This window comes from Tachyglossus aculeatus, chromosome 2, assembly GCF_015852505.1.
Source record: "Tachyglossus aculeatus isolate mTacAcu1 chromosome 2, mTacAcu1.pri, whole genome shotgun sequence".
NCBI classification, from domain to species: Eukaryota; Metazoa; Chordata; class Mammalia; order Monotremata; family Tachyglossidae; genus Tachyglossus; species Tachyglossus aculeatus.
Genome location: NC_052067.1, coordinates 36,447,922 through 36,473,414, shown reverse-complemented (window position 1 = coordinate 36,473,414; position 25,493 = coordinate 36,447,922). Strand labels below are relative to the sequence as shown.

At 42.0% G+C, this 25,493-nt stretch overlaps 1 protein-coding gene across 1 annotated transcript in view; it reads left to right on the top strand.

The window, feature by feature from the left end:
- The window catches only part of TOPBP1 (DNA topoisomerase II binding protein 1), a 54,459-nt gene that overhangs the window by 9,144 nt on the left and 19,822 nt on the right, over positions 1-25,493 (top strand). The window contains exons 4-12 of the mRNA XM_038770657.1: positions 3,550-3,693; positions 5,901-6,082; positions 9,272-9,468; positions 10,897-11,076; positions 12,122-12,291; positions 17,105-17,268; positions 18,414-18,661; positions 22,522-22,838; positions 23,832-24,004. Coding sequence (XP_038626585.1) covers positions 3,550-3,693; positions 5,901-6,082; positions 9,272-9,468; positions 10,897-11,076; positions 12,122-12,291; positions 17,105-17,268; positions 18,414-18,661; positions 22,522-22,838; positions 23,832-24,004 — 1,775 coding nt within the window. The remainder of the gene's footprint in view (positions 1-3,549; positions 3,694-5,900; positions 6,083-9,271; positions 9,469-10,896; positions 11,077-12,121; positions 12,292-17,104; positions 17,269-18,413; positions 18,662-22,521; positions 22,839-23,831; positions 24,005-25,493) is intronic.

The following is a 25,493-nucleotide window of genomic DNA, read 5'->3' as shown; positions in this document are numbered from 1 at the left end:
TTTCCGCTAGCTGTAATTGATTTTTAATGTCTCTCTCCCTATAAGTTCCTTGTGGACAGGGTTCGTGTCTATATCAACTCATACTTTTTCAAGTGCTTAGTACAGTGTTCTGCAAACAGTAAGCCCTCAATAAATGCCATGAATTGATTAATGCGGGATCCTCTTAAGGAAAATTGAAAATCCTCTTCTGGTGATTTCACCACAGTTAGTTGGAAGCATTTGGTGACACTTTCCTTAAGAGACGTGTGTTTTGACGTGGGCATGCATCAACCTTCTCCTTGAACAGTTCCAGAGATGGCTAATTTATCCGCCCTGGACTGAGTGTGGGTATCTTGCTGTTATTATTCTGAAGCTGGAATGCTGAATTCTGAAATGGCCCCCGGTCCATTGGTAACACCAAACACTGTGCTAAATGCTGGCAAAGATACCAGAAAATGAGATTGAACACAGCTACCAAAGGGAGCGCACAATCTTGAGAGAGGGAGAACAGGTGTTTTATCTCCATTGTACAGATAAGGAAACGGAGGTACAGAGCAGCCAAGTGCCTTATCTACGGTCACACAGCAGGCAAGTTGAAGAGCCAGGACTAGAATGTGGTTAGGAAGAAGGGAGAAGATAAAGAGTACAGAAGGGTAAGGGATGCTAGGGAGTTGGGACAGTACTGTAGGCCCATCAAAGACTGACCCACACCTCAATCAATCAATCAGTCGTATTTATTGAGCGCTTACTGTGTGCAGAGCACTGTACTAAGCGCTTGGGAAGTACAAGTTGGCGACATATAGAGACGGTCCCTACCCGACAGTGGGCTCAGAGTCTAGAAGAGAGAGGCGTGAAACAGCCAGAAATAGGGGAGAGCCTGCTGTGGCTGTCATTTTGGTGAATTTCTGACCGAAGAACCCCCTAGGATGTCTCTTGTGGCAAGCTCAGCAGGAGTCCTGATAATATCAATAGTTGCGGCATTTGTTAAGCACTTATTTTGTGCCAGGCGCTGAACTGAGCACTGGGGCCGATAAAATTCATTCTTTCAATCAGTCAGAAGGATTTATTGAGTGCTTCCCGGGTGCAAAGCACTTTACCAAGCGCTTAGGAGAGTATAGTACAATAATGAAACGGACAGATTAGACATGGTCCCTGTCTCAGATGGCGCTCACAGTCTAAAGGGAAGAAGGAATGGATATTTTGATCCCCATTTTGCAGTTGAAGAAACCGAAACACAGAGACATTCGCAGCAAAACTGGAATCAGTAAATACGATTGAATGAATAAGAACCCAGATTTCCTGAATTCCAGTCCTGTGCTCTTTGCTTCTGGTTCTCCCCTCACCTGAATTCCCTTGTTCCTAACTTTTCTTAGTCAAAACCACACCAAAGTGAGACTTAGGAAAGAAAAGTGAACAGCTCTGTTGGCATTTGGCTTCCATTAGATGTCTGATGTGGGCAGTGAAGACCACCACAGTGGCGATCCTGCCCAATATCGGCACAAAGCTGCACATATTTCGGCATGGCCTAGTGGCCAGAGCGCGGGCTTGGGAGTTAAAGGATGTGGATTCTAATCCTGACTCTTCCACTTGTCATCGACGAGACCTCGGGCAAGTCACTGAACTTCTCTGTGCCTCAGTTACCTCATCTATAAAACGGGGATTACGACTGTGAGCCCCATGTGTGACAACCTGATTACCTTGGATCTACCCCAGTGCTTAGTAAAGTGTTTAATAAATACCATAATTAATATTATTATTTTAGTCATGAGTGGGTTTTATACATTTTGGCAAGCCCCTCATACTGTGCTACACCTCTATCCATCTAGTCTCAGGTTAAATCCCAGAAGGAATACAACTGGCCAGGATGAGAGAACACAAACCACTAGCTGTTAGGCCTGTCATAAATCAATCAATCATATTTATTGAGCGCTTACTGTGTGCAGAGCTCTGTACTAAGTGCTTGGAAAGTACATGTTGGCAACATATAGAGACGGTCCCTACCCAACAGTGGGCTCACAGTCTTGAAGGGGGAGACAGAGGACAAAACCAAACATATAAACAAAATAAAATAAATAGAATAGATATGTACAAGTGAAATAAATAGAGTAATAAAAATGTACTACATATATACAGGTACATATATACAGATATATACATATATCAGTTCTTTCATAAGAGTTCTTTAGTCCCAAATTCTTCATCACTGGCCCAAGGCCCAAATGCCGTTCGCAATGGGAGACCCCTTTATTGTCATGAACATGTATGCTGAGTGTTTTTTATTGCTGGATTTAAACACTCATAGTTTAGGTCAATTTTTTGGCTCTTGGTAGTACAATATTTCATTTATATTCTTTTTTATGGGGAAAACTATAGTTTGTTTACTTCTCTTTCACATAATGATATTTTTGTGGGACCAAGTAAGAGTGCTACCTGGGATATAGTAGCAGTATAATTTGTTTGGTTTTTCCTTGCTTTGAGTTTTTTGTATGTGTTTTGTTGTGTTCTGGCATACTAAGAGATTGTATGTCTATTGTTTTGTTGTATTCTGACATACTAAGAGATTGTATGACATACTGAGAGAACATAGAATCTCTTAGTATGTTCTGAGATGGTTAATTGCCATGATTTATAGTGCATGCTGTAAAAATGATTTTCCAGGGCTGTTTCCAGTAAAGGAACTGTCATACTGGGGAAGGGTGCACTTCTTTATAGGCTAAGTTGTGGTGGAGGGAATCTGACTCTTCCTCCCCTTTTGTCCAATATGTGTGGATGCAGTGGAGTATCTATCTGCACCTATGTGAACCATTTTTAACACCAATTTGGAGAATGAGATGGCAACTCAGGAGTTTTTCTAGATGTGCAGCAGTTGGACCATTTACCTTCTGTACGCATCTGACGAAAATCTGTTCAGGTTTTGGAGACATGTTTTATGTGGCAGCTACTGGCAGCAGTTGGAGAACAGTTTTCTGTTGTAATTTGGAATTGAGTAGTTCAGGGGGAAAATATAGTTGTATAATTGAGAATAATAATATAATTGAGAAGCAGCGTGGCTCAGTGGAAAGAGCACGGGCTTGGGAGTCAGAGGTCATGGGTTCAAATTCCGGCTCCACTGCTTTTTCATTCATTCAGTCGTATTTATTGAGCGCTTACTGGGTGCAGAGCACTGTACTAAGCGCTTGGGAAGTACAAGTTGGCAACATATAGAGGTGGTCCCTACCCAACAGTGGGCTCACAGTCTTGTTGGCTGTGTGACTTTGGGCAAGTCACTTAACTTCTTTGTGCCTCAGTTACCTCATCCGTAAAATGGGGATTAAGATTGTGAGTCCCACATGGGACAACCTGATCACCTTGTATCCTCCCCAGCGCTTAGAACAGTGCTTTGCACATAATAAGCGCTTAACGAATACCACAATTATTAAAATGATTATTATGAATTGCAGATAGGTGTTCCTTGCTTCAAAAGGTATAGCGTGCCTTTTGAACCTGTTAGGGGAGAATCTAGCTCAGTATAATATGACATTTTTACCTTTCCCTACTAAATGACCCAAACGTTTCTTTTTCTCTTTTCAGCTTGGCTGTAGAATCGTCGGACCTCAAGTAGTCATATTTTGTATGCAGCACCAGCGATGTGTCCCAAGAGCAGACTATCCAGTGTTTAATATGATTATGGCAGATGTAACTATCTCCTGTACCAGTCTTGACAAAGAAACAAGGGTAATGCTTATAACCACATGATTGAAATGAAGAGTAACACTTTGCATGCATTTTGTAAATAGATTTCATTTAGATTTTGCACTTAGTTGCAGGGGTTATGCCTTTAGCCCAGTCGATCAAAGCGATCGAATTTGTTGAGCGCTGGAATATACGTAGCACTTGAGAGAGTACAATAGATGCACTTGGGAGAGTACAGTAGAATTAGCGACTTTGAGGACCTTATGATCCTAGATGGGGAGATAGACACTAAAATAAATGATAGGTAAGGGGACGCATTAGAGTTGCTGACGTAAGCGTGTGTACCCAAATGCTTAAGTGACATGGAAGTGCTGAAGAATCAGTGGGGCCTCCTGGAGAGGTGTGATGTCAGAAGGACTTGGAAGATGGTGAGAGCCACGGTCTGCCAGATGAAAGAGAAGGGAGACAAAAGAGGAGTCGCAGTAATTAGGTTGGCTTAGGACGAGCAGAGTGTGAGCTAGGGTGACATGAGAGAGGAGTGAGAGGGGTATGGAGGAGGGAAGAGAACGAAGCCGTATGGCCAGTAGTGGTCTAGAGTTTCTCCTTGATAAGGAGAGGAATGGGCACCCATTGGAAGCGTCTGATGAGTGGGAAGATGAGATGTTTTAGTCATCATCATCATCATCATCATCAGTCGTATTAATTGAGCGCTTACTATGTGCAGAGCACTGTACTAAGCTCTTGGGAAGTACAAATTGGCAACATATAGAGACAGTCCCTACCCAACAGTGGGCTCACAGTCTAAAAGGGGGAGACAGAGAACAAAGCCAAACATACTAACAAAATAAAATAAATAGAATAGATATGTACAAATAAAATAAATAAATAGAGTAAAAAATATGTACAAACATATATACATATATACAGGTGCTGTGGGGAAGGGAAGGAGGTAAGATGGGGGGGATGGAGAGGGGGACGAGGGGGAGAAGAAGGAAGGGGCTCAGTCTGGGAAGGCCTCCTGGAGGAGGTGAGCTCTCAGCAGGGCCTTGAAGGGAGGAAGAGAGCTACCTTGGCGGATGGGCAGAGGGAGGGCATTCCAGGCCCGGGGGATGACGTGGGCCAGGGGTCGATGGCGGGACAGGCGAGAGCGAGGTACAGTGAGGAGATCAGCGGTGGAGGAGCGGAGGGTGCGGGCTGGGCTGGAGAAGGAGAGAAGGGAGGTGAGGTAGGAGGGGGCGAGGTGATGGACAGCCTTGAAGCCCAGGGTGAGGAGTTTCTGCCTGATGCGCAGATTGATTGGTAGCCATTGACCGAGCACTTACGGCGTGCAGGGCACTGTACTAAACCCTTGGCAGTACAACAGACACATTCCCTGCCCTCATAATAATAATAATAATTATGATATTTGTTAAGCACTGTCTATGTACTAAGGCACTGTACTAAGCCCTGGAGTAGATACAAGCAAATTGGGTTGAACATCATCCCTGTCCCTTATGGGACTCACAGTCTCAATCCCCATTTTACAGATGAGGTAATTGAGGCACAGAGAAGTAAAGCGACTTTCCCGAGGTGACCCAGCAGGCCAGTGGTGGAGGTGGGATTAGAACCCAGGTCCTTCTGACTCCCGGACTGTGTTCTATTCACCAGGGCATGCTGCTTCTTAAAGTATTATATATACTATATAATAATATATAGTAGTATCATAGTATAATTATATACACTATATATTACTATATACATTACTATAGAATATTATATACTATATATATATATTTATATATATATATATATAAATACAGTATTGCAGTCATGGTACATATGATTGATTTGGTTTATTTTAACAGATTAAGCCAGTCACGTTCTACTTTTTCATTAATACACAGAACAGTATTTTTATTTTGAAGTAAAATAATTCTGGAAATATGTAGGGAATATCATCTTGGAGATGGTACTTCTGGAATTAGATTAAAATAAATTATTTCCCATTAGATTGTCAGCACCTCGAGAGCAGGAATCATGCCTACTTACTGTATTGTATGCTCCCAAGAATTAGTATAGTTCCCTGCACACAGTAAACATGCGGGAAATACCACTAATTGATTGATAATTCATTTTTAGTAAATATGTGTGTGACTTTCCAAATGACCCTATACTTTTAGGGTTCAAAGGAATAAGATTGATGAGAGTGATGAATTCTTTGTTTCACAATAACGATAAGTTGTTTCCTTTCTTTTCTTTCATGGCTTCAGGAAGAAATTCACAGATATGTTCAGATGATGGGTGGACGAGTGTATAGAGATCTTAATGTATCCGTAACTCATCTTATTGCTGGAGAAGTTGGCAGCAAAAAATACTTAGTAGCTGCTAGCTTAAAGAAACCTATCATGCGCCCTTCTTGGATAAAAGCGCTATGGGAGAAGTCACAAGAAAAGTAAGATTTGGAAAATAACAGAAAATTTATGATGTTTCTATTCGGCCGCGTTTCCTGGGAAAAGCTTTATGTATGCAAATGCAACCAAAACGGCCATCAACTTTTATTTTCTTCTTTGAGGAGGACACTACTCTCTGCTCTGCCATCTAGGGAAAACCCACATCTTCGATCCCGGCATTCTCTCTTGCATCCTAATTTATGTCTGGATGGAGAGGAAAATGCCAGTCGAAAGGCAGTAGATTTACCTTCTTATTGTGGGGTGGTGTGATTGCAGCTATTCCCCTGCAGCAGAATGATCTGCAACAAAGCAGCTGAATGAGACCATTGTGTGGTACCGATTATTCATCAGAGAAGCAGCATGGCCTAGGAGTAGAAGGAGCACAAGACTTCCAGATTTTAATTTCAGCTGTGCCACCTGTTTCTGTGAGACCTTAGACAAGTCAATTAACTTCTTTCAGCCTTTCTCCTCTCTAAAATGAGGATTCAGTACCTGTTCTCCCTTCCCCTTAAACTGTGAACCCTGTGTGGATCAGGAATTCTGTTCATCTGTATCTACCCTAGCCCTTAGCACAGTGCATAATAATAACAATAATAATAATAATGGCATTTATTAAGCGCTTACTATGTGCAAAGCACTGTTCTAAGCGCTGGAGAGGCTACAAGGTGATCAGGTTGTCCCATGGGGGGCTCACAGTCTTAATCCCCATTTTACAGATGAGGGAACTGAGGGCCCAGAGAAGTGAAGTGACTTGCCCAAAGTCACACAGCTGACAATTGGCGGAGCCGGGATTCGAACCCCTGACCTCTGACTCCAAAGCCCGGGCTCTTTCCACTGAGCCACGCTGCATGGCATGTAGTGAGTGCGTAACAAACACCCCTATTTTTAAAGTGTATTATCATTTTTTATTAATATCTCCTCTCTGCTTTGAACCTGAGTATACCCGCTTAGCTGGGGTAATATATGGCAAAAAAGAGAGTTGAATATTGACTTAAAAATACATCTGCAATGAAAAGAACGAAGAAATGAAATGAAATTTCATGAAATATTGACTAAAAATATATTTGCAATGAAAAGAACGAAGCAATGAAATGAAATTTCATGAAATATTGACTAAAAATATATTTGCAATGAAAAGAACGAAGAAATGAAATGAAATTTCAGTGAAAGAAGGAAAATTAACTTGAAAGGCTATGAAAGGATTTGAGTTTGAATTTTCATCCACTAAATATTCATCTTTGCAATGAAAAGAACGAAGAAATGCAATGAAATTTCAGTGAAAGAAGGAAAATTAACTTGAAAGGCTAGCAGAGGATTTGAGTTTGAATTTTCAACTGCCAAATTGAGGGAAATGTTTCTGTCCTTGAGGAAATGTGGCACGGGAATGTCTGCCTGGGCTTGATGACTTTATCCTAATCATTACCTGGCATCCCTCAATCCCCATTTTACAGATGAGGTCATTGAGGCACAGAGAAGTAAAGCGACTTTCCCGAGATGATCCAGCAGGCCAGTGGTGGAGGTGGGATTAGAACCCAGGTCCTTCTGACTCCCGGCCTGTGTTCTATTCACCAGGGCATGCTGCTGCTTAAAGTATTATATATACTATATAATAATATATAGTAGTATCATAGTATAATTATATACACTATATATTACTATATACATTACTATAGAATATTATATGCTATATATATATAAATACAGTATTACAGTCATGGTACATATGATTGATTTGGTTTATTTTAACAGACTAAGCCAGTCACGTTCTGCTTTTTCATTAATACACAGAGAGAACAGTATTTCTTTTTATTTTGAAGTAAAATGATTCTGGAAATAAAATAGGTAGGGAATATCATCTTGGACATGCTATTTCTGGAATTAGATTAAAATAAATTATTTCCCATTAGATTGTCAGCACCTCGAGAGCAGGAATCATGCCTACTTACTGTATTGTATGCTCCCAAGAATTAGTAGAGTTCCCTGCACACAGTAAACATGCAGGAAATACCACTAATCTCCCCACCATGGCGTAGTATCAGCACACCAAAATCATACAGCATTGAATGCTGAGGATCCTTTAGTTACAGTGGCAGTGCTGATCCCCTGCCTATATCCAGAACTATCTTAGGAGGGACTTTAATCTTCTTAGTAGATGAATGAGGGTAGCAGTTTTAAAGTTTATATGTTGCCAACTTGTACTTCCCAAGCACTTAGTACAGTGCTCTGCACACAGTAAGTGCTCAGTAAGTACGATTGAAATTGAAAGTGAAGTCCAAAACACAGAAACGTGACATGGAAAAAAAAACCAGTCTACTAACCTCGGAGTTTAAAATAGCAGGACATGGAAAGTTGGAAAGTATTTTTTCCCCCAAAAGGAAATCCGTAATTCCTGGCTAAAAATTTTCTAGAAATTGAGCCTCTTTCTGAAACATCAGATCTAATGGAAGCCAAGTGCCAACAGAACTGTTCACTTTTCTTAGAAAGTCTCACTTTGGTGTGGTTATGACTAAGAAAAGTTAGGCTGATGGAAAGTATACCTTTATCATTCATTCATTCAATCATATTTATTGAGCGCTTACTGTGTGCAGAGCACTGTACTAAGCGCTTGGGAAGTACAAGTTGGCAACATCTAGAGTGGGTCCGTACCCAACAACGGGCTTACAGTCTAGAAGGGGGAGACAGACCACAAAACAGATCATGTGGCTCAATGGAAAGAGCACAGGCTTTGGAGTCAGAGGTCATGGGTTCGAATGCCGGCTCCCCCACATGTCTGCTGTGTGACCTGGGGCAAGTCACTTAACTTCTCTGAGCCTCAGTTACCTCATCTGTAAAATGGGGATTAAGACTGTGAGCCCCACGTGGGACAAACTGATCACCTTGTATCCCCCCAGCGCTTAGAACAGTGCTTTGCACATAGTAAGCGCTTAACAAATTCCATTATTATTATTATTATGTAGACAGGTGTCAAAACCGTCAGAATAAATAGAATTACAGCTATATGCACATCATTAACAAAAGAAATAGAGTAGTAAATATGTACAAGTAAATCCTTATCCTGAATCAAGGAATGGTTTTGGTAGAGTGCCAGGTCTTTTTATCAGATGTTTCGGTTTTGTGGTTTTTTTTGTGTTTTCCAGCTGCATTTGATAGATGTAATTCTTTCTGTCTCTCACCATTCTTTTTTCCCCAAGCAGTATTATCAGATGTAAGGATGTAGACCCAGAAGAGTTTCGGTGCCCTTTATTCCTTGGCTGCACAATTTGTGTGACTGGTTTAAGTAGTCTGGACAGGAAGGAGGTTCAGCGACTTACGATAGAACACGGCGGCCAGTACATGGGCCAACTAAAGATGAATGAAACCACTCATCTTGTGGTGCAAGAACCAAAAGGTAAACACGTTTCAAAGAGGACTGACTGAACTGGCACCTTCATGCTGTAGACTTTTAAGCAATTCTGTGATTAGTGACAGAGTCAGGCTCAGGAGATATCTTTATAAAGCTCTTTGAAAGTGGGTTGGCTCTTTTCAGTAGGTACCCTACCAGGGTCATGCAGAGGCTCCGAAGAATAGGCCTATTGGAAAGCCGTTTTGGGTTGCCGGGGCGGGGAAATGCTCTGTGTCGTGGCAGGAGAAGGGTGGCCCTTTGCCCTACTATTTTTAGGTTTTCTCCAGTTTGCGGGAGTGATGCTGCGCAGTTTTTTTGTGTCCTGCATGTCTGCCTTGACACCAGCTGGAAGTGAGGCTAAGCCCCAGCGGTCCTGTCTGTGACTTCAGGTCAGGATTATATCCGCACTCCTGGCTGGGACTTGATTCAGGCATGTTGAGAGAAAATAAATTGGGGAAAATGCTGCTCTGACTTGGGTACAATTCTCAAAATTTCTGTATCTTTTCCATTTTTTTTTCAAACTTACAATAATGATAATAATGATGATGGCGGCATTCATTCATTCAGTCAATCGTATTAAGTGCTTACTATGTGCAAAGCACTGTTCTAAGCGCTGAAGGGGTTACGAAGCGATCAGGTTGTCCCCCGTGGGGCTCACAGTTTTTATCCCCATTTTACAGATGAGGTAACTATAGGCACAGAGAAGTGAAGTGACCTGCCCAAAGTCACACAGCTGACAGTCGGCGGGGCCGGGATTTGAACCCATGACCTTTGACTCCAAAGCCCGGGCTCTTTCCACCGAGCCTCGCTGCTTCTTGATATTCACAGCCTGATATTCTCAGTAGGATTGAAACGTTGCTAAATCCCTCATGTTCAGGTGACGTTTCCGGGTTTGAGAGTCTTTGGGCATCACTTTCCAGTTTAATTAAGAGCCGTTCATCAAATCGGCCCTTAAGTTGGCTCCTAGTGAGATATAATCCAGGTACCTTCAGTGTTGATTTGTTTGGAGATCCCTCAGTGTATTGTTCCATAGCTAATCCTGGTGTTCTAGCTCTCTTCTGCATTGCAGCGATGTGTTCCTGCTGTCAGAAAAGACTCACGAGGCAGCAGGAGCCACAAGTTTCTCACAGCTCCACATGTGGTCATCGAGGCAGGCGGCCACGTTGGGTTCTGGGGTTCTCACGGCCACAATAACAACCCTAACAAGCGATTTAACCAGAAGTAGAGGCAGGCAGCAGCCCTGAAACTGCTAAAGATGTTCATTGAAATCTAAATGGAAAATGAGTATTGAGGAAATTAACATCGACAAAGAATTATGACACGGCTTTGCGTGCCAGCTGTTTTCCCAGTGATGTTTAATTTCCTTTGTGAGTTTTTCTTCAGTATTTCTGTGAAGTGATTTTAATGGGCTGTATTGATTTTTGTGCTCTGTAGGCCAGAAATACGAATGCGCCAAAAGATGGAATGTACATTGTGTGACCATCCAGTGGTTTTTCGACAGTATTGAGAGAGGTTTTTGTCAAGATGAGGTTATGTATAAGACAGAACCCAGGCCCGAAACAAAGAACATGCCAGATACTTCAACTCCCACTGGCCAGACCAACAAAGCCGATAGTAAGTCCCACCTTACGTCTTTGGTTTTCTTAGAAACTTAAACAGAACTGCTATCCAACCAATAGCACTAGTAACCACAGGTGTTCTTTCACAGCATACCAAGTTCCTTAAGAACGACAGTAGTGTCAGTCTATTTGGGGTCTATTGTTGTTGTTTGTGGTGGGTTTTTAAAATTCAAATTAACCGTATAATACAGAAGTATTATAAAGAGGTTGCTTACCATTTCCATTTTCCGTGTCATTTCTGCTTACTGTTACAGTTTCCTATGTCATGGCCTACTACTTATTTCCCTCTTCTTACTGGTGGGATTTCAGTGGTTCAAGACTTTCCTGAAAAGAACTTTGAAATTATTATTTGGAATCATCAAGGATGAATTTCATTTTTTGGGCTGCTTTCAGTCATAATTGCATTATAGAAAATGCCTTTTATATCACAACTGTTCAAGATGCTGGATTTTTAAAGTCGATGTCAGCATTGTTTCTGGCTCTTATCTCTTAGTTCAAGAGAGTTGCCGGGACAGGAGGAAACTAGCGGGGTTTCATTTTTGAAATTCATAAAAATTAAAAATAACATTTGGTAATTAACTTAGAAATGCAAATTTTGAAGACTCTGCATTAGCACTTTTGAAAGGTTTAGCTGCAGTTCTTACAAGTTGTCTGTGTTCTCTGAATTTGAAGAGCATGTATTAAGGAAATATCACTTTTTAAAAAGAAAATATTAGCCAAAAATTAATCAACCATCACCAATGTTCACAAAAGTAAGATTTTTTTCCCACACCATGAAGCCGTCGGTTTCAGATTTACCCTTTAAAAAATTCTCCATTCTGAATTAAATTGATTTTTAAATCGATTTGTAACATGTTAGATATAGGTTCCTCATTTTCCTGTTCACAGCTTGCTTTTGTAGGAGAAAGAATTCTGTTTTTGAAAATGATACATCTTTTTTAGGTAAGAAGTTGGCAGGATTTATGAGTGGGGAGGATGCCGAAAATGGAAAAAACTAATGGATCTGAATTTATGGAAATTTTTCTTTTTTAAATTTTAAGGTCGTACCCTTTCAGATGTCAGCCATATTTCTAATATCAATTCAAGTTGCATAAATGAGTCTGCATTTACCTCTGCTCTAAACAGCAAATTGGATTCTCTCCTGGAGGATTTAGAAAATCTGGATGTCAGCACTGTACAAGCACCAGAAGATTTACTGGATGGTTGCCGAGTATGTTTATTTTGTCTGTTTTTGGAAATCTATTTAAAAATGCTAGGGATAATGTGGATATTAGCCCTGCTTAGGGCATTCAAAATCTCAGATACAATGAATATAATGATCTAATCTGCATATAGGTGATCAGACTAAAATAAATTAGCGGAGGGAAGCCCTTTCTGTGATTGCAGAGAAAAAGAAATTATTTTCTTCTTTGCCTTAAACTGATCAGAGAACTGTGTACTCCCGGAGAAGAGCAAAGCCCCCCCGTGCGTGAGAAGTAGCATGGCTAGTGGAAAGAGCGTGAGATTTGTGTTACAGTCCTGGATCCACAGCTTGCTTGCTGTGTGACCTTGGACAAGTCACTTAATTTTTCTCTGCCTCACTCATCTAACCTGACAATGGGTTTAAATATCTGCTCTGCTTTACCTCCGTGAGGAGCAGGGACTCTGTCCTATTTAATTATACTGAATCTACCCCCGTGCTTGGCACATAGAAAGCACTTAACAAATACTTCAGTTATTATTATGACTCACGAGGAGGGAAAGAGAAAGTGGGGTTTGAAATGGGCTGGTTTTGGAGTAGTTGGATTCCAGTGATTTTTGCCATAAATAACTGGGCATCCCTTGTTGAGATGCCCTCTTTCTTCTCCCCCTTCCCACCCGCACAGCACCTGTATATATGTTTGTACAGATTTATCACTCTATTTATTTTACTGGTACATATTTACTATTCTATTTATTTTGTTAATGTTGTGCATCTAGCTTTATTTCTATGTATTCTGATGCCTTGACACCTGTCCACATGTTTTGTTTTGCTGTCTGTCTCCCCCTTCTAGACTGTGAGCCCGTTGTTGGGTAGGGACCGTCTCTATATGGTGCCGACTTGTACTTTCCAAGCGCTTAATACAGTGCTCTGCACACAGTAAGCGCTCACTAAATACGATTGAATGAATGAATATGGCAATTGCATTGCTAGTGGCCTCAAGGCTGTTGGCACTTGATCAGTAATTCTCTGCTCAAAACCAGTGTTACAGTGCCAGAGGAGAATGCGGAACAAGGGTAGAAGAAAGTTTTTTTCTTCCATGACTCCAGGGGTCACATATTAATCCTGCAGATCCTGAAGAGTGAAGTGGGACTGTATCCCATGTAGTATTCTCAGAGCAGCCTCATGAGGTTATCCCAGTTTAACAGCTGAGGAAAGGGAACTGAAGCTCAGAAAAGTTGGGGCAAAATAGCCGAAACAGGAAATGCACCTCCTAACTCCTCCGCAAGTGCCTTTCCAACTGTACTCTGCTTTTAGAGAATTTAATATTGAACATCTTTCCCCAACACCAGAACGTTTGGGTTTCCTGTCATCAATGCTAAAGAAGTTTGCAATTTATTTGTCATCAGTGGTTTTCACAGATTTTCCCAGAATCTGTTACTCTAGAATAATAGAGTGAAGGAACATACTGGTATTTCTACAAGCAGATCACAATTGTATTGATTCATTCTCTACTGGCATATGCTCCTCCATCCGTCTCTTATACACACATGCACTCTGTCTCTGTGTCTCTCTCTCCTTGTCTATGAGTGTTCAAAATGTTTGTGCACCCAATAGTTGTCAGATCTCTTATCTTTTCTTCCCCTGGAACTGACTGGTTCATCTGTAATCCTAACTCCTTTCCTGGAAGTGTGTCCAGGAACATTTCTCTGTCTCTCTCTCTATCTCTCTCTCTCTCACTCTCTCTCTCTCTCTCTCTCCCCCCTTGTCTATGAGTGTTCAAAATGTTTGTGCACCCAGTAGTTGTCAGATCTCTTATCTTTTCTTCCCCTGGAACTGAGTGGTTCATCTGTAATCGAAACTCCTTTCCTGGAGTGTGTTCAGGAACATTTCTCTGTCTCTGTCTTTTTTTTTTTCTCTCTCTCTCTCTCTCCTTGTCTATGAGTGTTCAAAATGTTTGTGCACCCAATGGTTGTTAGATCTCTTATCTTTTCTTCCCCTGGAACTGACTGGTTCATCTGTAATCCAAACTCCTTTCCTGGGAGTGTGTCCAGGAACATTTCTCTGTCTCTCTCTCTGTCTGTCTCTGTCTCTGTCTCTCTCTCTGTCTCTGTCTCTCTCTCCCCCCTTGTCTATGAGTGTTCAGAATGTTTGTGCACCCAGTAGTTGTCAGATCTCTTATCTTTTCTTCCCCTGGAACTGACTGGTTCATCTGTAATCCTAACTCCTTTCCTGGAAGTGTGTCCAGGAACATTTCTCTGTCTCTCTCTCTATCTCTCTCTCTCTCACTCTCTCTCTCTCTCTCTCTCTCCCCCCGTGTCTATGAGTGTTCAAAATGTTTGTGCACCCAGTAGTTGTCAGATCTCTTATCTTTTCTTCCCCTGGAACTGAGTGGTTCATCTGTAATCGAAACTCCTTTCCTGGAGTGTGTTCAGGAACATTTCTCTGTCTCTGTCTTTTTTTTTTTTCTCTCTCTCTCTCTCTCCTTGTCTATGAGTGTTCAAAATGTTTGTGCACCCAATGGTTGTTAGATCTCTTATCTTTTCTTCCCCTGGAACTGACTGGTTCATCTGTAATCCAAACTCCTTTCCTGGGAGTGTGTCCAGGAACATTTCTCTGTCTCTCTCTCTATCTCTCTCTCTCTCACTCTCTCTCTCTCTCTCTCTCCCCCCTTGTCTATGAGTGTTCAAAATGTTTGTGCACCCAGTAGTTGTCAGATCTCTTATCTTTTCTTCCCCTGGAACTGAGTGGTTCATCTATAATCGAAACTCCTTTCCTGGAGTGTGTTCAGGAACATTTCTCTGTCTCTGTCTTTTTTTTTTTTTCTCTCTCTCTCTCTCTCCTTGTCTATGAGTGTTCAAAATGTTTGTGCACCCAATGGTTGTTAGATCTCTTATCTTTTCTTCCCCTGGAACTGACTGGTTCATCTGTAATCCAAACTCCTTTCCTGGGAGTGTGTCCAGGAACATTTCTCTGTCTCTCTCTCTGTCTGTCTCTGTCTCTGTCTCTCTCTCTGTCTCTGTCTCTCTCTCCCCCCTTGTCTATGAGTGTTCAGAATGTTTGTGCACCCAGTAGTTGTCAGATCTCTTATCTTTTCTTCCCCTGGAACTGACTGGTTCATCTGTAATCCAAACTCCTTTCCTGGGAGTGTGTCCAGGAACATTTCTCTGTCTCTGTCTCTGTCTCTGTCTCTGTCTCTCTCTCTCTCTCTCTCTCTCTCTCCTATGAGTGTTCAAAATGTTTGTGCACCCAATAGTTGTTAGATCTCTTATCTTTTCTTCCCCTGGAACTGACTGGTTCATCTGTAATCCAAACTCCTTTCCTGGGAGTGTGTCCAGGAACATTTCTTTGTCTCTCTGTCTCTCTCTGTCTGTTTCTCTCTCTCTCTCTCTCTCCTTGTCTATGAGTGTTCAAAATGTTTGTGCACCCAGTAGTTGTCAGATCTCTTATCTTTTCTTCCCCTGGAACTGGCTGGTTCATCTGTAATCCAAACTCCTTTCCTGGGAGTGTGTCCAGGAACATTTCACAGTTGGCACATATAGAAAATCTCTTTACATTCTTCTCCAAAGGCTTCTGCCCCCTTTTAGCCATTGCACAGGTGCATTTGTACATTTTCTCTCTCTCTCTCTCTCTCTCTCTCTCTCTCTCTCTCTCTCTCTCTCTCTCTCTCTCTCTCTCTCTCTCTCTCTCTCTCTCTCTCCTTGTCTATGAGTGTTCAAAATGTTTGTGCACCCAATAGTTGTCAGATCTCTTATCTTTTCTTCCCCTGGAACTGACTGGTTCATCTGTAATCCAGACTCCTTTCCTGGGAGTGTGTCCAGGAACATTTCTCTGTCTCTGTGTCTCTCTCTCCTTGTCTATGAGTGTTCAAAATGTTTGTGCACCCAATAGTTGTCAGATCTCTTATCTTTTCTTCCCCTGGAACTGACTGGTTCATCTGTAATCCAAACTCCTTTCCTGGGAGTGTGTCCAGGAACATTTCACAGTTGGCACATATAGAAAATCTCTTTACATTCTTCTCCAAAGGCTTCTGCCCCTTTTTAGCCATTGCACAGGTGCATTTGTACATTCTCTCTCTCTCTCTCTCTCTCTCTCTCTCTCTCTCTCTCTCTCTCTCTCTCTCTCTCACAGGATTCTACCTAGTGAGTTTTGTTTTATAAAATAGGCACTCAAATTATATACTGCCTATTTGCTTGAGCAAAATGCTCCAAATAGTTATATTAATGGTAGGTTGCAGGGCAACCCCAGAATCCCATCTACTACATCTCCAGCCAAATTGGAGATATTTTTTTGTGGATTTGCCATTTGCAGTTTTAATAAGATGAGTGATCATTTTATCCGACTTCCATGCCTTCCTCTTAGCAGCTTCTCAGTTGACTTAATATGGCAGTGAAGTAATGGAGAAGCAGCAAGGCCTAGTCGATAGAGCGTGGGCCTAGGAGCCTGAGGACCTGAGTTCTAATTCCAACTCTCTGTCACATGCCTGCTATGTGACCTTGGAACAGTCACTTACCTTCTCTGTGCCTCAGTTTCCTCATCTGTAAAATGGGGATTTGGTACCTGTTCTCCCTTTAATACTGTGAGCCTGTGCAGGACGAGGGCTTTGTCCAACCTGATTATCTTCTGTCTACCCGAGTGCTTAGTACAGTGTTTGGCACTTATTAAGCACTTAGCAAATTCCAAAATTATTATTGTTATCATTATTAGTAATATGTGTGACTTATGACATTGCTTTTGAAGTGAGGCTATGTAAATTTCTATTTTTCCAATTAAGTAAAATAATGAAAGTACCGGTATCTCAGCCTGTAACAAGTAGTCTTCCAATGTTTTCTTTTCCTGGCAGATATACCTTTGTGGCTTCAGTGGCCGAAAATTAGATAAGCTGAGAAGACTTATTAATTGTGGTGGTGGAGTTCGTTTTAATCAGCTCAGTGAAGATGTCACTCATGTCATTATAGGAGACTTTGATGATGAACTGAAGCACTTCTGGAATAAGTCAACGCACAGGTTCTGAGAGCTTTTATTTCAAAGCAGTTTCTATTGTGGTAATGACTTCTTGTAAATTGAGAAATGTTAAGTGCAAAATGACATAACTCATTAACATTTTAAAAGTGAATATTCTAAAGGCCTGTTAAAAATCACTGAGCTACAACGTATGCAAAAAGTGGTGCGATAAAATGTCAGTAATACAGAATTGAGGTGTAAAAGTTCATATTAATAAAGTTTGGGTTGGACTGTTGCTGAGGCAGGAGATTAAGCTGGGGGGGTGTGGGCGCAGTTCATAGAGAACTCGGTCAGAATGGGGAAGAGAGTACCAGATGTGCTGTCGGAGGGCAAGGATGGATAAGGGCAAAGGCGGAGGAACCACTGAGGCTGGACCAAACCCCCAGGATGCTGGGCCATCACTGGTGGTCTCTGCAGCGTAGCTGAAGTTTGGTGGCTCTGTGAGGAAAATAGTCGGGGGCGGCGCATGGGGAAGCCAACTCCAGTTAGGAGAAGCTGTACACCAAAAGCCATGAGACCAAATGTGTGTGCCCCCCATGAAATCTTTATTAAACATAAATGTGTAATGCTAGTACGAAACAGCTTGCTTTTTGGCAGGACATTTAGACCCACTTTGAATAAATGAGTGTTTTTTTTCTAGACCAATATTGTATTCTGTTTTGGGGACGTATGGGGGAGAGGGTAGGACTTGAGATACCTTTCGTTAAATATGCAGTGTAGTTTTTCTGTGTACCATGGCCATTATAATAATAATAGTAATGATTTATTAAGCGCTTACTATGTGCAAAGCACTGTTCTAAGCGCTGGGGAGGTTACAAGGTGATCAGGTTGTCCCACGGGGGGCTCACAGTCTTCATCCCCATTGTACAGATGAGGTAACTGAGGAGAAGTGAAGTGACTTGCCCAAAGTCACACAGCTGACAGTTCGCGGATTCGGGATTTGAACCCATGACCTTTGACTCCAAAGCCCGGGCTCTTTCCACTGAGCCACGCTGCTTCTGAAGGGAAGGAGGAGGGAGTGAGGGAAGCCCCAGGGCCCCAACCCACCCGGGAAGTGTCATCCATACGTGTCCACCAGTGAGTGTCATCCTTAACTGTCACCCTCATGACAGTTCCGTGTATCTTGCTTCCGTTTACTCTCTTCACAGGCCATATGTAGTGGGAGCGAAATGGCTGCTGGAGTGCTTCAGTAAGGGCTATCTGCTTTCCGAGGAGCCATATGTTCACGTGAACTACCGAGCAGTGGAAATTTCCATTTCAGAGCAACCTGGAATCAAACCTGCCCTTTCCAAAAGAAAGAGCAATTCACCTAAGGAAGAGTCTGTGGCCTCTGAGGTGCAGCAGCAGGCAGATGACGACCTACTCTCTCAATATGAGAAAAATGACTTGACATTAGGTAAGAGCCGATCATTTCTTAGGAGAGATTTGCGATTATTAAGAAGTCTCATGTTTTAATAAGGTAGCATATGTATGTATACCTCATTTTTAAACAAGTGCTCCTTATCTATCTTTCTTGCCCGACTTTAATCTTTAGTTAACTCTGCTAGCTCCCAAATGTCAGTTGCTTATGAAACATTTTCAGGAGTTGGTTAAGCAATCATCGTTTCTAAATATAATATACTCTACTGATGATAGAAAGTGTCTCAGTTCAAAGAAGGCTTTTATCAACAATAGGCCTGACATCTTGCTGAGGAAAGCAACTTGTTAGACTTCATCTCGCTGATGTTTCTCAACCAGGTTTTCAGAAAGCCGGTGAGATATGCCTGAATTTGAGAAGTTGGTACGTGTTGAAATCTATTTGTTAGGGTATTTAAATGTCTACCAAGCATAAGTGAAGGTGGTGCATTCATCTGTTCTTGTAAAGGCCTTTAAACTGAAATCATGAACAAGAACAAAGAAATTTCAACTTCTTATTCACAAGAAGTTTACTTTGATTCTCAATGGCCTTTTTTTAATCAACTGTTACTTCTGGGTCTTTCATTTTGGATATCTAACTGTCCTAAAGTCACTCAAAACACCAGATTCCAGAATCAATCAATCAATCGTATTTATTGAGCGCTTACTGTGTGCAGAGCACTGTACTAAGCACTTGGGAAGTACAAGTTGGCAACATATAGAGACAGTCCCAATTGATCACAGTGTTATTCTTTGAAATTCTTCTCCTCTGCCTGGTAAGGCACGTTAGAAACTATGCCAGCGGTGTTCAGTTAAAAGTTTATATTCAGTGATGTACTCTCCTTAGTGCTTAGTACAGTGCTCTGCACATAGTAAGCACTTAATAAATACCATTGAAAAGGAAAGGAAAAAATTATAGTCTACAATGCAAGTATGTTCTTCGTTAAGAACACAGTGCAAATTGGAATTTGCTTCCCGAGATTGATTTTAATGTAAAGTATTTTATTCAGTCAGTATGTTTATTTTGCACCTACCAAATGTGAAGCGTAGTGCTCGGCATTTTGGAAAGCACAGTAGAAATAAAAGCCATGGTCCCTCGTCCCAAAGAACTTAACAGTATGTGATGTGGGGAGATAGGCATATGTTGATTATATGCGTTCAGGAAGAGCAGGAGGAAAAAATGATACAATTGGTAGTGGTAAGAGTACAGAAAAATGAAATTGAATACACGAGTACATAAATATAAGTACTAAGGGTGGTTGTTGGGATAGCCCAACTATGTCTGGTAGAAATTAGTTGGGAATGCTTACCAGAGGAGGTTGGTTTTTCAAAAGGGCTTTGAAGATGGGGAGAACTGAAGTCCGATGAATGGGAAGTGAAAGGGAGTTACAAGGCGGGAGAAGGGCAAAATCAATATCATATTTATTGAACGGTTGCTATGTGCAGAGCACTGTACTAAGCACTTGGGATAGTATAGTACAACGGAATTAGCGGACATGTTCCCTGCCCATAATGAGCTTACAGTCTAGAAGGGGAGATAGACACTAATGTGAATAAATAAGTAATTTGTATTAAATAATTTAAAGATATGTATGTCAGTGCTATGGGGTTAGGGGTCTGGCAAATATCAGAAGCGCAAAGGACTCAAGCGCATAGGTGACACAGAAGGGAGAGTGAGCCGGGGAGAAGAGGGCTTAACTGGGAAAGGCTTAATAGTGCTTTGAAGGTGGAGAGAGCGGTGGTCTGGTGTACATGGAGGCTGGGAGGGAGTTCCAGGCTAGGGGTCGGCAGTGTGATAGACGAGATTGGGGTACAGTGAGCGGACTGTGTGGACTGCGCTGTAGCAGGAGATTGGGTGAGGTTAGAATGGGACGACCTGATTGAGTGCCAGTGGTAAGGAGTATCTGATGCAGAGGTGGATGGGCAGCCATTGGAGGTTCTTTAGGAGTGGGGAGATAAGGACTGAACTTTTTTGTTAATAAATGATCCGTGCAGTCGAGTGAAGTACGGACTTGAGTGGGGAGAGACAGGCAATTGGGAGGTGAGCAAGGAGGCAGATACAGGGTAGCAGTTTGGAGAGGAAAGGGCACATTTTAGTAATGTTGCGAAAGTAGAACCAACAGGATTTAGTGACATTGAATACGTAGGTGGAATGAGAGAGATGAGTCCAACAAAGTGGTTACAGGCTTGTGAGGTAAGGAAGATAGTGGTGTTGTTTACAGTTTTGGGAAAGATGCTGAAGGACAGGGTTTGGGTGAGAAGATAAGGAGCTCGGTTTGGGACATGTTTAATTAGAGGTGTCAGCGGGACATCCAAGTTAGATGTATCTAGAAGACAGGGGGAAATGCGAGATTGCAGGGAAGGAGAGATCTCCAGGGCTGGAGATCTAGATCTGGGCATCGGCTGCATAGAGATGGAGCCAAGAGCAAGGGATTGAAAACAGGAGAGTCAAGAACGGCTCACCAAGTGCCAGTGATTGAAACCAAAGTTGATTAACACTTTTAAAAGATAGTAGACAAGTGTCAAAAGCAGGCAGGTGTTCAAGGAGGATTAGGACTGAATACAGCCCATTAGTTGCGGCTAAGAGGATTGCCTGGTGAGCGTGGTCTTGGTACAAAGGAGAAAACCAGGTTTCAGTGGTTATATAAAGAGCTGCTGGAGTGGAAGTGAAGATAGTTATTGTATATGGCCCACTCATCGGGGCTTGATTTGGGGCAGAAATAATAGGAGATACAGTGATACTTGGAAGGTTTGAGAAGCTGAAGTGATGCCAAGATCATTTGGTCTGAAGGCCTCAGAATATTTTTCACATTTCTTCTCTGTTTGGTCTCCCGGCATCTGTGTTAGGTTGTGCCTCAGTTCGCGTAATTCCCTCGTTACAGAATTTGCTATCTTGTAAGGAGCCTGCAAAATACGAAAGCTCAGTTATCCAGATATCTGGAGGAACCTCTATTAACCCAGCAACAATGTAATCTGTAGTCTTATTGCTGCTTCAGTATCTTCAGGTGTCCAGGGGACTCAAGTGCCCCGAAGCCCCCTAATTAAAGCAGCTTATATCATTTCTGCGTCTTGGAAAGTGCCGGAATAAAAACAGAAAACTAGGATACAGGCACACTCCTTGAAAATGTGGTGGTTATGATTTTATCGGGGGTACATTTTGCCCCTAGAGTTCCGTGCATTTCCAGAATCACCTCCCAATGTGCCTGCCGAGCGTTACGGATAAGTAGATAAGTAAAAATACACTGCAGATTTCCTCGCCCCTTTCTCTATTCCAGCAACAGAAATGTAGCGTTTTCCATCCCCCCGGGCTCCTCCACCGAATCCTTCAGTATTTTTCCACTTTTCTGTCTTTGCTGCAAGTGCCACCATTGGCCCTTTTCCATCCTCCCTGTAGCCATCCTCTCTTGTAGCAGCCAACGCCATGGGAATGGGGACAGGATGGAGGATTGGGTGATGCTGGCATTTTAGGAAGGGACTGCACTGCCCCTTCTTTCCCCTTCCCCCCGGCCCTAGTCCCACTCTGGTCTAAAGTTTATGGAGTTTATGGAGTTATTGGAAAGGACATAGGAAGGGTGGGTATTGGGGCAGTGATTTAGGAGGGAGGTACACTGTCCCTTCTCCAACTTCCAGGTTCTTTATCCCTGTTCCAACGCGTACATAATGGTGTACCCTGAATTTCAGGGTGCCTTATTTAAGACAGTTTCCAATTGGAGAGTGAATTCTCATCGTACAGAATTTTAAATCCGCAGTTGTCAAGTAATTGTAGCCAACAGAAATATTTTGTCCCTAACATCCGTGCTAAAAATGCAGAAATGTATTCATTTCCCTTAACCGGAAGTACTTTTTCCCCCCATTTTTCAGGTGTAGCTGAGAAATCTGAAGCTGGGAAATATAACGATTCTACTCATATCCTTTGGAGAGAGGAGGATCGATCTTCCAGTCGCAATTACCTTCCTGAGGCCTGTTCGATTATTGAAAGCGGGTTGTTCAGCAAGAAAAGGTTCCTCGTTGTGGGTTTTTCCGAAGATGATGAGCCTTGTATTTCAGATGCTATAAGAGAAAATGCTGGGAAAGTTGTGTCCCTCCAGAAAAGAATCATTGCTGACTATGCTGTGGTTCCTTTACTGGGGTGTAAAGTGGAGTCAACTGTAGGAGAAGTGGTTACAAACACATGGCTGGTAAGAGGAAACTAGCAGCTGACTTTTGTCAATGAACAAATAATACTTTTAAAAGCAAGAACTTTGCTACGATCAAAGGTTTGTTTGTAAATTCTAAAACAAAGACGGTTTACTGCTTTTATCATTTTGCATACTAGATTAGAGAAATCATTTTTCAAGTAGGCTTGTTTTTACTTTTACTCTCCTTTTCCTGTTTGTTTCTTGGTTTAATCATTCAGCTTGCTTGTGCCTTTTGGCCATTGCAGAAATTAGGAAGGAAGCCTTCTTAGACTGACTGCTCATGTTCATTTCGTATCAAACTTCCATCATTTTTAGTTTTTCAGTGATCATTTAAGAAATAAAGAACAATCAATCAGTGGTATTTATTGAGCACTTACTATGTGCAGAGCACTGTACTAAGCTCTTGGGGAAGTGCAGTATAAAAGAAGTAACAAACACACATTCCCTGCCCATAAAGAGTGTACAGTCTAGAGGGGGAAACAGACATTAGCATGAATACGTAATTTATAGTATATAATTTACTTATATGTACTTAATTGCAGGGTTGGGGATCAGGCAAAGATCAAAAGCCCAAAGGTCACAGGTCCAAGTGCGTAGACGACGCAGAAGGGAGAGGGAGCCAGGGAAAAGAGGGCTTAATTGGGAGAAACCTCTTGGAGGAGATGAGACCTTAATAGTACGTGGATGGAATGAGAGAGATGAGTTGAGAACGCCAAGGCTTGCGAGATAGGGAGAACAAGTAGTGGTTCGAGATTCAATTTGACTTTCCAGAATCATTTAAAAATATCCGCGGTATTCTGAAAAATAACAAATTACTGATGAAAATTAACTTTTGAAAATAACGGTGTAACGGTTAAATTTCCAATTAGTTGCAATTTTGGCCTTAATCAAAACAACTGTCCAAACCGGAATTAACGTAGTCAAGCTAGCATCTGCTGAATTGATCTTTTTTGGCTTGTGTCCTATTTCATATATCGCTCTTTATTTTTTAAGGGTATGTGCATTGAGCATCAGATCTTGTTGGACCCAGAGTCAAATCCTCTTTTCACGCCACTACCAGTAATGGAAGGGAAAACCCCTTTAGAAGACTGTGTTCTTTCATTCAGCCAATTTACCGGGGCAGAGAGAGACTCCTTGGTCTACTTGGCAAATCTGCTTGGAGCAAGGTATGCCACTTCTTTTAAAGTTTGTCATCTTGTTAATCAACTAATAAGGGGGATTTTTGGGTTTTGGTGTATTTTTAGCCTGTGAGCCCACTGTTGGGTAGGGACTGTCTCTATATGTTGCCAATTTGTATTTCCCAAGCGCTTAGTACAGTGCTCTGCACACAGTAAGCTCTCAGTAAATACGATTGATGATGATGATGATGAAAAACTTACAAGCTGAATGCGTATGTTTAGGGTGCCTGTACAGTTTATTGCCTTTTAAGAAGTATCGAATAGAACTATGCGTGTGTTATTTCTTGGAGGTTGAATTGTTCAGATGTCTTCCCCCCTCTCCCCGCTCCACAGCACTCATGTTTATACGTATATATCTATTATTCTATTTATTTACGTTGATGCCTGTCTCCCCTGGCCTGGGCTGTGAGCCCGTTGTGGGCAGGGGTTGTCTCTCTTTATTGCTGAATTGTACTTTCCAAGCACTTAGCACAGCGCTGTGCACACGGAAAGCACTCAATAAATACGAGTGATTGAATGAATGATTGAGAAATGTTCCCCTCTACTTCCAGCACCATATACCCATTAAGCAGTCTGGCTCCTGAACTGGAAGGTGTGCTAGAGTTCTGGGGAGATTTCAGAGGCCAGGAAGCCCTCTCAATGCAGGGAATTAAGCCTTATTTCTCTGGCACGTCACACTTGCCACCCAGGAATTTTTTGTTCTTAGAATGGCCCCCTTCCGATGTCTTTGTCTCACCCATTTGACTGTCTGTGGGGGGTTTTCTTAGTAAGATAGTGAGTTTAAATGTTGCCCCCAAAACCTACTATGATGGAACTCCATGCCCTGAGTCTAAGAGGACAAGCTCAAAGTACTAAAGAATGCCACTCAATATTTTTCTCCCCCATTCTCGCAGCAGCTACTAGAAACTGCAGCCGGGTCTAAACTGTTGCATTTGGTAGTGCTGTGAGCAGGAATGTCATAATGAGGAAGTTGGTTGCACCCTTTGAGTCATCCTCGTTTCTTCTTTCGTTGTAAAATATTAGTTCTGACCATTTTGAGGAGCATTCTCCAGACTGAGTCAGTCCTGGACAGTTTCAAGGCAAAAGCTGTCTATGGATTCGAATCCCCATTTAAATACTCTATTTTATTCTTTGCAGAGATGCAGCGTGAAAAGAAAAAATAATGTTTTGGAAAAATGCTTGTTTCTTTCTCCCAGGCCTCCCTAGAGTAGCTTCATATTTTGTTTATGGATTCATTTGCCGCAGGCTAAAAATTCGAAAGACCAAATCGGGCACTGGAGGGCACAAAGCCCTGGACATCATACCACAGTAGTGGAGCATAAACTTTCTCTCGACCTGTGTCGAGGGGAAACAGGAAACACAGTTGAAAGCACAGCTGGAGTGAGAGATCACTTGCCTCTTCCTGATGTACAAGTGGCATTAGTGCCCAACTTTCCTTATCTCTGAACTCAGCGTAAAGAAGTAACTGGGAGTTTTT